The 12,360-nt window shown below is 36.2% G+C and overlaps 1 protein-coding gene across 17 annotated transcripts in view; it reads left to right on the top strand.

Moving 5' to 3' along the window:
- The window catches only part of PUM1 (pumilio RNA binding family member 1), a 103,881-nt gene that overhangs the window by 46,653 nt on the left and 44,868 nt on the right, over positions 1–12,360 (top strand). For 14 of the 17 annotated variants that reach the window (XM_039858674.1, XM_039858673.1, XM_039858664.1 and 11 more), the window contains 2 exons: positions 390–556; positions 2,241–2,511. The exons of the other annotated variants lie outside the window; for them this stretch is intronic. In XM_039858674.1, the coding sequence (XP_039714608.1) occupies positions 390–556; positions 2,241–2,511 (438 nt within the window). The remainder of the gene's footprint in view (positions 1–389; positions 557–2,240; positions 2,512–12,360) is intronic. 17 annotated transcript variants of the gene reach the window in all.

Here is a 12,360-nt window from a genome sequence, read left to right as displayed (position 1 = left end):
TATACTGTTAGCTGCCATACCTGGGGTTTATTAGGAGTTGTGTAGTTAGTTATATGGAGTTACAATTGAGAGTAGAGAAGTGAGACTATGAGATATGAAGTTGTGGCCAGGCTTTGGGTTAGAAAGAAAAAGAATGGGTTTGGTGGGCTATTGGGCATGGTAAAACTGTCCTAAATTCTGTAACATAAATGTATGTCTGTCTCCCCCATTTGGCAAGACTTTCTGCAGTGTTCCTGCCTCTGTGTTGTCTGTTAATTAGATTGTAATGTCTCGAAAGGCCAGATACTATCCTGTTTTAATTAGCATCTAGTGTAGTCTGGTGAACACAGTGGTTGCCCACTATTATTAGTTGATGATGATTAGTGAAGCTGAAGCTATTTTTTAAACAGGGCCCAAGGGATGCAGACAGTGATGAAAACGACAAAGGTGAAAAGAAGAACAAGGGTACCTTTGATGGAGATAAGCTAGGAGATTTGAAGGAGGAGGGTGATGTGATGGACAAGACCAATGGTTTACCAGTGCAGAATGGGATTGACGCAGACGTCAAAGATTTTAGGTTTGTATGTTTTACACTTCGATTTTTGAATGGGGTTATGGGTTTTTGTTTTGCTTTAGTTTTATTTTGATTTTGGTTTTCTTTTTCCCTCCTTATGTGTCCTTTTTAAGAATCGGGTCTAGTCGTAGGCCATACCACAAAGACTGGAAATTAACTAAGAAGGCGGAATTTTCTAAGAGCTGTCAATGCCTGGTGCTTTGCCAAAACAATAGATTTTGCATTTGTATAGGGCTCTATAATTTGCTGATTGATTCCATAAAGAGCATTTCATGATTCTCAGATATCAAAAATCATCCAGAATGGACTTTTCCCAAATTTGTCCCAAATCACTATCTTGGGATAAACTATAGTTACTAATGGAAATTTGTCATATCTCTCTGGTGTGTTAGAGGGAAAACCAGTTGAGAACTTATTTCATTTGAGACTCATAAGCTACCTCTGAAGAAGGTCGGTCAGATATTATTTTCCTCATTTTGAAAAACCAGAGATAGAACTTAAATGACTTAATTACGTTCCTCCCACGGATGCCTTTCATTCTTTCTCTGGTCATGATTGATTTGCAGGTTGTACCTTATAATCTAACATACAGAATATTAAAGCGATATTTTATATTTGTCTTCCACGTTTAGCAAGTATTCTTCATTAATGTAGATAACTTTTAGTGATGGTATATAATTTTAAAAATCTAAAAACTTTGGTCTCAAGCAGCCTGTTAGCAGCGTTTTGTGGTATTTGACAGCAGGGCTGGTGATGGTGGTGGTAGGGCCTGTGTATTAAGGAACACGACTATAGCTTTAATTTGTACCAGCTGTAGGATTTCTTTTAGAGATGAAATGTATATAATATAGGCTATTCTTCTCTGACTAGATTATAATATTATTCTATATTAGTCTAATTTGGAATCATAAAGTCCTGCAATCCTTTTACATAGGGTGGTGATCACATGTCCTGGGTTCCCCAGGACAATCCTTGTTTATGCCTATGTCCTAGGATATTTATTAATAGTGCCCCTTTTTGCTAGTGGGAGTGTCCTGGTTTGGATGGTAAATTATATCCTCACATTAATTCTTGGAGTTGTCTCCTCTGCAGGGGCATATGCTGAATAATAAATTTGTTTTGTAATGGTCTGCTTCTAGTTTCTTAGAAGGGGGAAAAAAGACAGTTTTAGCATTGGCCAGTATACCTAGATAATACAGAAAAAAATTTTCACTTCTATAAAAAGTATAATTTTAAAAAATAGAGTCATTCTCAGATGTAGAACTTCCCCCTTAGAAACTATTTTCCATTGTTTCTATGTTTAAAGAGTAGAAGAAGTTGCTTTAGGGGGACATATTTTACTATGTGCATTTTGGGATCTCTGTTTTCATGGATGCCACAGGCAGTGTTTTTTCTAGTTCATCCAATGTTCCTCAAATCTGAGCCCCTTGTTTAAAGGGATTGTAAATTAATAGCAGTAAATGTGAATTTAAGGGATGGGTTGTGGTGGGAAGGCAAGCAATAGAAGAGTCATTTTAGAGGATATTACATGGAAGCACCCTAAAGGGTCTCTGGTTGTTTTGTAGAAGTAGTTTTAAGTGCTGTTGATAATAAGCTGTATCATGGACGTTGTCCTTAAACTTGGGTGGCTGTAGTGTCCCCCCCCCGCTCAAAATAAGGTTTAATGCCCTTTACTTTCTCTGTTTAGCCGTACCCCTGGTAATTGCCAGAACTCTGCTAATGAAGTGGATCTTCTGGGTCCAAACCAGAATGGTTCTGAGGGCTTAGCCCAGCTGACCAGCACCAATGGTGCCAAGCCTGTGGAGGATTTCTCCAACATGGAGTCCCAGAGTGTCCCTTTGGACCCCATGGAACATGTGGGCATGGAGCCTCTTCAGTTTGATTATTCAGGCACGCAGGTACCTGTGGACTCAGCAGCAGCAACTGTGGGACTTTTTGACTACAATTCTCAACAACAGGTACTGTGTGTGTCTCTGTCACTTTCTCTATTCTCCCTCCAGCCAGCCCATTATTCAAGGAACTAAGAATGGGGGGAATGGGAGGAGGGTGGCATTATTTTAGGCTATCGATAGCCAGCTCTTCTTAACCCAGCAGTTACGTGGGTTTACAAAGTCTCTGTGTCTTCTCCCTCAAGAAGCTGATTCTCATATTGAGGTTATCAGCAAGAGACCACCTTCTTCTACAACTAACTTCCTTTGGCTTCTCTCTCTCTCCGGGGCCTGGAGAGTGGGTGAGGTGGTGTCACCTCTTGTAACACAATCCTCTTGGATGCTAAATTAATCTTTCTGAAGATTAATGTGACTGTGATGCTATCGATTTGTTTTATTTTTTAAAGTATTAAAATTAAATGAGTTAGTGCCTTTTAAAAGAGAATGTCATTAGGGGAAAAATACACACAAATCACTCAACAAAATCTACAGTGAAATTATTTGGCTCTTTTATTCATAACCCATAGAAATTACTGCATCTATGCCTTCTGGTTTTGAAGGCATGGTATGGCTCACTCTAGGGTTTACTGATCCTTTTCTTTTTTAAAAAAGGAAAACCAGCTGTCTGTATTATAAAAAGGGGGCAGGTAGCTTCCTGATCTTGATAAGTAGTACCACAGGCTCTCCCTTGTGGCTGGAGCAGTTCGATGGGCCATGGATTTCTGATACACCTTAATTTTGGACTGGAATGTAAATGTAAACTTCTAGGTTTGAAAGGTTAACATCTCATTTTGAAGTTTAGAAATCCTTTAACTATGGGGGAAATTGACTTTTGGTCTTTTGGAGATCCATTGTACCATAATGTTCCTTTAGTTGTCATAAATAGCTGATTTTAAATAAATTTTGATTGATAGACAACTGGATAATAAAGTTAACCATATGAAGTTTACAAAAAGAAATTTCTTAAAAGGGATTTTGTGATGTGCATATGCTCTACGCTCATATAAGATGGATATATTAGGTTTAATTATAAACTATCCAGAGAGAGCATACTGATACAGTGTACACTGTTCTCCCTGTAGTTCCCAGTAGGTGTGCCCACCTCTTTATGAGAATTGACTTTCTGTGCTTTTTCTTTATAAGAAATAGTCGTCTTTCATGGTTTTGCCATTTTTCACAATGAATCCTCAAACAGCAGTTTTGAGTGAAGCCAGAAATTACTTTAGGTGCTGAACAAAATATTTTGTTCCACACCAACAAATATAGGGACATGATATTACTGTGTAAATTTCAACTTGTCCAGCTTAGAATCTCAATGTGGCAATTTCTCTGTCTATTTTGAGGTTTGTGAGTGTAGACTGTTCCTAATCAGGATCCTTTAACCTAGTTATATCAAAAAGTTTGTCTAAATTCTTTATTTTACTCTGTCTTTTTGGTCTGAGTTCCCTAACAACCCTTAGAATTGTGGCCATTTCTCGTTCTTAGGCTTCCATTCCCAATTTAACCCTTTGCTTGTTATTTAAGAAATGTTTGTCTCCAACCTCTTAATGAATGAAAATCTGATTCACTTTCATTTAGTTGTTCTTTACTTCATAATCAGAGTTGAAATTCTCTTGATTTACTCATCTCTGGTTTCAAAATAGTTCTACCAGTTTTTTGGGAGGCTGGATAAGTATTAGAACTTGAACGATGGATATACTTTTGTACACCCACAAGTAGTTAACACGATTAATAAAACACAACACCCACTCAGATTTAAAAACCTGAGGTGCCTTCACCGTGAATCCCATTTCAGCAAATTTCAAAAAGGAACATTATAATTTTGTGGTTGTTTTTAGGTTCTGGCTTCACATAAACGTAGTGGTTGCTGTAACATAGGGGCATTGTTACACAGAGACACCATCATCATATGATGTGATTAATTGTTGTTTTATCCCATGGGCCCATAATCTTTGCTTTTCTGAGTTGATTGTTTTACACATTCTTGTACTGGACACCCTAATAATAACATGCCTGGGAACCAGTGGCTCAAGACTTCTAAGTATCTTCAAGACCCTTAACCTCTCAAAGGTTCCTACATAGAAGCCAGTAGTAGTTAAGAAGGGAAGATCCTTTTTCTACTGGAAATTGTTATTCTTACATTTTATCTCTCCAATCTTTCTTACCCTTTTACTTTTCATCACATTTTATTCCCCTTTCCATTTCTACTAATTTAAATTATTCTCATTCTTTAAGGTCCAGTGTTCTTAACTTTTCTTGATCTCCAAATCAAAAAATTGTCATGTCAATCTTGCCCTTTCTGTTATAAAATAGAACAGATAGAGAAATCCACATAGAACAGCAGCTAAGTGGATTATTGTAAGACCACCTAAGAAGCTGTCCTATTTATAGTCTCTTTCCTCCTTTCCTCCCTCCAAGTGTTTTGTTTCTTGATATGGGTGTTGATTCCCCAGGGGGTATTCAATTTATATGTCAGGGAGCTGTGCACTTAAGGTAGGTGCACTTTTCTGTATATGTATTATGCTTCAATAAAAAGTTTAAAATGTCAAAAACAACAACAACAACAAAAAACCCCTAAAGTTGTCATGTCTTCTCCTTTGAATTCTGTAGTGCTTTGTACTTTCCTAAAAGGAATCACCATGTTCTGCCTTGTGTTTTGATTTACTTGTCTAATAGCCCTTGCTAGATGTAAGTTTCTTGAGAATAAGGCCTGGAGCTTGTCCCCTCTGTGTCCTCTGCTTAGCTTTAGCGGACCCAAGTTTGTAGGGAACTTTTTCCATATCCCTATTATAATATCTCAGAACATCTCCCATATTTAATATGCTTCCCAAAACTAACATTCGAAACTAGCTTTCTAAGAGATCTGGAGGCCACTTTTTGAGGCCTGGCATATTCTAATATGTGAGTCCTTTAGATCTAGCCCACTAGCCTGTGCCTCATACACAAATAACTAGACCTATATTATATCTAGGAAATTTACCTCCTGGATCACTATGTAACCTTTTTAGGGCCACAGCCCTCTTGTTGTCATATGATGAAAAGCTATGGTCTTCTCATCAGAAAAATATACATAATTCTTTTTGAGACCAAATTTTGTGGCAGTTTTAGGGAGATCACATACGTGGACTGCAGATTTAATCTTCTGTTCACATTTTTTGTTCTCACCTGTAGCCAAGCATACTTCATGAATGAAATAGTCTCCCCTTACCCCATGGCTCTGTTTTGTTACTGTGACTCATTTAGTCATTTAAATAGTGCAAAGAAGTACTTGATGACAAGAGATAAGGCCAGTCATGCCAGTGACCTAGGAACTGTAGAGAAGAGAGAACATACTCTGTTCTCTGGGGAAGGAAGGACTTATGGAAGAGGTGATCATGAGCTGTGACCTTGCAAACTTGTTTATACCAGGAAAAGAATAAAAATCTCATCGGAGGAAATAGTAAAATTAAATACTTAACATTAGAAACTTAACAAGTATATCTGTTCAATAGATAATGTAGAAGTAGTCACCCTAGTTGGTGGTTGAGGTTGCATGGATAGTGTTGTGTGTCTTACCTACTTTGCTGTGCTGCTTTATAGGCAGTGACAAAACATTTTAAAGAAGGAATGACTGACTTAATTATTATGGTGTAGTTTTTTGCACTGTTAGTTTAGACATTCTCTTACCCATGTTAATCAGTTAACTGTTGACTATTGTGTTTTTCCAGGAACTTTAGGTTCTGCACATAGTGAACAGAGCTAGTGTTCATAGTAAGACTATCATACATGAAACAATTGGGGAACAGTTGAGGAAGTAAGTAACTAAATTAGTTGGTCAGTCATGCTTTTAGATTAGGGGAGGGCTTGATGAGGACCAGGGTTGCCTAGACCTAGCTTGAAAGACAGGCAGAGGTATATACTACTGCAGTTAAGAGAGAGGGGTGGAGATGGAAATGACCATGGTGTGGTTATAGGCTGACAAGAATAGAAGATACATGTAGGATGGGAAAAGGAGATAGGTTTGAGTACTGAGTCCAGATCACAAAGGCCTTGGGAGCTGGGCCTGAGTCCCAGGCAATGTTAATGATTATGAGCATTGAACCAGATACCTATTATGGCGTATATTTTTCTGTACATCCTGTTCTCTTTTCTTGGCTTTCTTAAATAGGTATCAAAGGCTAACTTTGTGTGTGTGTGTGTGGGGGGGTGGTGGTATTTGCTATAATTAATAGGGTAGCTTTCTTGTGATTTTATGAGGGAATCTGGTTTGGAAATTGACAATCTTGTGTCCTATATCCTTTTAATCAGGATTTTGATTTGGCTTAATAAGATGGTTTTATAAAACTGTTAATATCAGCTTGTATTGAGATATATAATATAGATAGAGCAGCCTGAAATACAGAAAATATTTTTTATTTAGTTCGTTACACACTTAATGGTACTTGGCTAGTCACTGTTAATCAAGAACTTTACTTTTCTAAGATTTATCTAGAGCAGAGATTCCTTTTTTCTGTGCCATGAACCCCTTAGCAATTTGGTGACATCTGTGGACTGAATTCCCAGAATGCTTTAAAATGTGTAGAGTAAGTGGGATTACAAAGGAAGCCAATTATATAAAATATTTAACAACAAATTTAATAATGTGCTTTATCATATGCATGAAAAAGTAGGTATACTAGCTGTTATAATGAGCATAAACAAGATTTTGGGATGTCTAACAATCGTGAAGTAACCTGAAAATGTTTGTGATTTTTCTTGGTGATTAAGTTACAGATGTTAATGTGGTATGTTACTTGTAATCATAATTGAAGGACATGCTAAATTTTGTGAAAGTAAAGATAATTTTACCTATCCCAGGTAGAGAGACCTACCTGGGGTTAAGAAGCCCTAATTAAGGGTAGTTTGAAATGCTCATTGATGTTTCTGGAGTATTTTCCCCTTTTCTTCATACTTTCCCCTCATTGTCTTCTCCTTAATCCTGGAAAACATAGTCAGCAGTTCTTATGTAATGTGTTTATACTATTTTGTGTAATGATGCTTGAGCAATATTCTTCATTTTAATAAAGAATTATGAAACCATTATATTTCCCTAAGTGTATTTTAGAAAATTTTACTAGGTTATATTATATTACAATCCTGCATAGCAGAAACCAAAGCCAGGATTATGTCAGTATAGTTTAATCAGATTAATTGTTGATATTCTTTATTTAGAATCTAAAAATAGCCAAATGTAGCATATTTTATAAAATTGTATACTAATGTACTAAAACTGTTACCTGTTAAGCATGAATTTTAACAAAGAGAAAATAGTCTGAAAGTCATAATTGAAATACTATATTTATTCCTTCACAGTTCTAGTCAGATGGAAGAGGAAGTTGGCATGCACTGTTTTTAAAAGTGTGGTAGTGATTAAATATTTTTCTTATGAGGCCAAGTGTGTGCATAGTTTTAATGTGGATATTTAATATTTTTGGCTTTTCAATTTACAAATGAAAGGAAGATTGTTCTATTAGTGTCATGTGCATAATAATCACTGTTAAAATGTTGATACTAGCTAGCATTCGGTCAGTTGAAGCTTACCTCTTTATTGTTATTTGACTGTTGAAATTTTATGATATGATTTTCTTCGAAAGATATTAATTTACTTGGAGGAAAGATATGTTTTATTTTTCCCCACTGTATTTAGAAATGATTTATTTTGGATTGAGAGTCTTCATGTGTTAAAGAAATGTATGTAAAGAATTTTTCTAAGTTTTAAAATTCATCAGCAATGTTTGTATGTACCTGTTAAGAAATCATTGTATTTGTTAGTTGATCATTTATCCTGGTTAAATGTTAAATGAAAGGAAGATTGTCCTATGAGTGTCATGAGCTAATCACCATTAAAATGCTGATGTTAGCTAGCATTTGATTAAGAGGTTGTTCAGATAACCTGGTCAAAAATGGGCTTTGATCTGGAAGCTTTAAATAGCAAATTTTTACAAGTTTATGTACCGAGGACTGGCTCTACGTACGATATACTTCTTTATTAAAAATTAATAGTCCCACTGTTAGCGTAAATACTTTTAGTGCTCCAAAGGGCTTTTCTCTGTCAATCCTGACAACAGCCCCACGAGCTAGGGCAGCTATTATATTTTTACAGATAAGAAAGTTAAGACATCATGAAGCTAAGAGACTTCCTTAAGGTCATATTCTGCAAGCTTCCAAACATCTATGTTGTGGTTTCTAGCTCCAGGCTGTTTCCTTTGGACCTAGTACTAGAAACATAAAATCTTTGGATATGTGGAGTTGTCTCACCTTCAGATTCAACTGCATTCATAGTTTTTTTTTCTGCATGGAGATATTGTAAAAAGTACTCATCAACAAAACAAAGAAATTTTTTTTTTCCCCTTTCTCGTTATCTTTGTGGCCTGCCGAGAGCAGTTGGTACTCATGAACTCATTGGGATTTGGACTTTAACATTGACCCTTGACTTGCATTGAACTTAACATTGACTTAACATTGAAAAGTCTTGACTTGTGCTTTCCCCATCCTGGGCTGCCTTGTTGGGAGAGGAGCTGTAGAGGTGCTCTTCCATTCATCAGAAAGAATGTCACACATAAAAGACTGTTCTAAGTGTTTTACATGTATTAATTTTAATACTTACAACAAATAACTTTATGAGTTAGACGTATCTTTATTGTCTCATTGTCCCTCTTAGAGAGAGGAGGAGAGTGAGGTATAGAGAGGTCGTCTTGCCAAAAGTTACATAGAAAGTCAGTGGTGGAACTGAGATAAGAATCCAGGTTTTTTGGCCCCAGAGTTTGTGTTCTTATTCCCTATCTGCTGTATATTGTCTTAAACTGGTAAAAAGCCAGGGCTGGCAGTACATTGTATTTTGGGGAGGGAGTATGGAGGGAGTGGTCTTTTACATTTGTTAACTCCATATTTAGATATTACTCCTTCATATTCAGAACTCAACACCAATTTTTTTATGCCAACAATTATTATGGATAACAACAGTAATAATAGTAGTAACTATAGTTTATAAGATGCCAGCTAAATGTTAGTCATTATGTTGAGTGTTTTTGACTGCCCAGATTTTTTTCTGGAATTAAAAACCCTGCAGGGTATCTTCTATAAGGTCATATAGTGGCAGAGAATGGAGTCAAAACAGCTTGCTTGTGTAATCCCCAAATTTCTTTTTTATTTCTTTTTAAGAACCTTGATACACTTGAAATTGTTTATATTTTCCTCTGTATTCAGTCTCTTGAACAACTTATGAATTCTACCCAAGTAAATTGTAATCAGTAGTGGCACATTTATTATTATACTGGCCTTAAAATAAAAATTTTCTCCTAATCGCACAGTATTATGTTTCTTAGGATTAGCTTGCTTTGTGAAAATCATGAAAATGTTTACAGAGCTCAGTGCTTTGCCCAGCAGATGGCATTTGTATGCATTTTTCAGGATCCTTTGGAATCCATCACTTGCCAATTACCCAATTTTGTTTTGAATACCCTCATTTCCAGTTAATATTGGACCATTTACATTAAGAGAATTGCCAGAATTATTGTAATCTATGCTATAATCAAATCTGCCTGCTCTAGATGCATAATTTACTTTTGTTAATTGTTTGCTGCAGAATGTACTAAAAAAAGTAATTCCATATTTACCATAATTACTGAGATATTAGTCAACTCTCAAACACAGGATAGATGGGAATTCTTGGAGGGCCTGTATTTTTTTAGTTAAAAGTGATGGGCCCTACTTTCAAAGTGTGATAACTTGGTTAGAACCACAAACTCATGTTATGCAGAATGACTTCTTTGATGGTATTTACACACTGTGTATTTGTATGTATATTTACAGATACATCACACATATAATGAGTGATGTTAAAAACATGAAATGAGAGGTCAGATGGAATGGCATTAGAGTACTCTTTTTGGTTAATCAAGATAACTTCAATATTTATGTTCTGAATACACCCATCTTTATTTTCCTATCTCCATGTCATAGTGTCTAGCTAATAATGTGCTCAGAAAAATGTTTGTGGAAAGCAATGAGTTACTTTGTTCATAGCAGGGTAGAGGGAAGAGGTTAGCCATGAGCAATGTCTGATATCTTAAATATTTCAAAATGTTTTAGGCTAGGAAAGTTCCAGAGACTGATTGAAGAGACAGTAGGTATTTAGTGGAACTACGAAGTATTTTTATAATCTTGGAAAAAATTTTAAAAATCAACTTTCCACTTTTTTACTTTTTTTCTGCCTCCTGGCTGCCCCTTTTAGGTGGGCTGTCTTCTGTTGTTAGGAGTACTATGAGACTGTTCTTTAGAAAAAAACAAATGTGAAACCAACTTGGCAAAAATCCCAAGATCACAGTTACCACATAGTATGGATTGGGTCCCGTCCTGAAGTGAACAATAGTTTTGATATGTTTGTCAACAGAGTCCAGTATTTTCTTTGAAGACTTGATGTTTAATCAATGCCTTTAAAGTAGTACTATCTTTTTTACCAGCATCATAATGAAATTTTTCTTTTCTTTAACCTTTGAAAATAAAAAAAAATACTCTAAAGTATTTTTGAAGTCTATACATGGTTTTGACATACTGTGAAAGCAACAACTGGTTTTACTCTGGTTTTTAGAAAGATAAATGTATAGAAAGGTAATGGGTGAAGTTGGCCAGTATGTTCACAATATTCACCCTTTATTTCCTTTTTATTTTAAATCAGTCTCATTTCTTTGAGGCATAGAGGTGGCCAAATCATAGGATAAAACCTTCCTTTTAAAAGTTTGGTCATGATCATAATTAAGCTGAGTTGGTGGAATGACATTGTTTCCTAATGTCTGAAACAGTCAGGTCTCTTTATGGGGACAAGCATAATTCAAGAACTGTGGTGTCTGTTTTATATCATCCAGTGATGTCAGCTGAGCTGCTGAAAAGTGCTGTAGAAAGAGCAGGTAGGTTGAAGTCCTTTCTAGGGAGTTCCTTTCAGTAAGTGCTTTTAGTCTCTTTGCCAGCAAAGGAGTATTTAGTGTGACTGCTTGAAAGGAGATGTGTCAAAGTATTGCAGAATCAGGTTACTGGCATCCCCTTTCTTTGCACCACTACTATTCATACTAAAATGTGCGCACATTTTGCTCATTGTTACATCCCTAGCTCCTTGCACAGTGCCTAGCAGGTATTATTTGCGTCATAAATATTTGTAGAATGAATGAATAAGTGATTGACTTTGTATTAACATAGAACTTTGTGATATTCTTAATGTCAGGGCCTTTGAACACCTTTCCTTTCTTGGAAACTAAAGTATACTGGGTCTGAGCTCGTAATTCAAGTTTTGTTAGTAGCAGCTATACTTCTGTCATTTTATTTCCTGCATATAAAGAATAGGTATCTAAGGAAACTCAGGAGCCCCCAAAGGTTGGGCAATTGTCTAGTCTGCTCATTATGATAAGCCACTAGTTGAGGAGAAGGAATCAATATCATTTCCCTGGGAAGAGGCAGCCTGAGGAAGAAATGAATACTTTGCCCTTTCCAGAATGCGAGTAGGTGAGGATTAAATCACTAGGTGTGTCAAAAGAACTGGAAGGAGATAACAGCGCTAGGGGCAGCATCCTAAGTCATTTTGAGGTACCTTTGTTAAATTTTTAAGTGTGCTTTGGGTCAGGCAGGACCCTCATACCTGTTGACAACCACTAAGGCATTTGTGTGTAAGGGTATGGTTCAAGGAACATATAACCTGCAAAGTCATCAGCACATGGGAAGTGGGCATACCACATTAGGTAAAGAAAGAGAGGAAAAGCAGAACTGTGAAAAATCGTGATGCTTTGTGAATGGAGAAGAGCATCAGAACATTTTCGTTTAAAGTATTATGCCTAAACAGAGTTTATGGAAGTTTTTATTCAGAGAGGTTTT

This window comes from Pteropus medius, unplaced genomic scaffold (assembly GCF_902729225.1).
Source record: "Pteropus medius unplaced genomic scaffold, Ma_sr-lr_union100, whole genome shotgun sequence".
NCBI classification, from domain to species: Eukaryota; Metazoa; Chordata; class Mammalia; order Chiroptera; family Pteropodidae; genus Pteropus; species Pteropus medius.
This window is presented reverse-complemented; position numbering and strand designations above follow the sequence as displayed.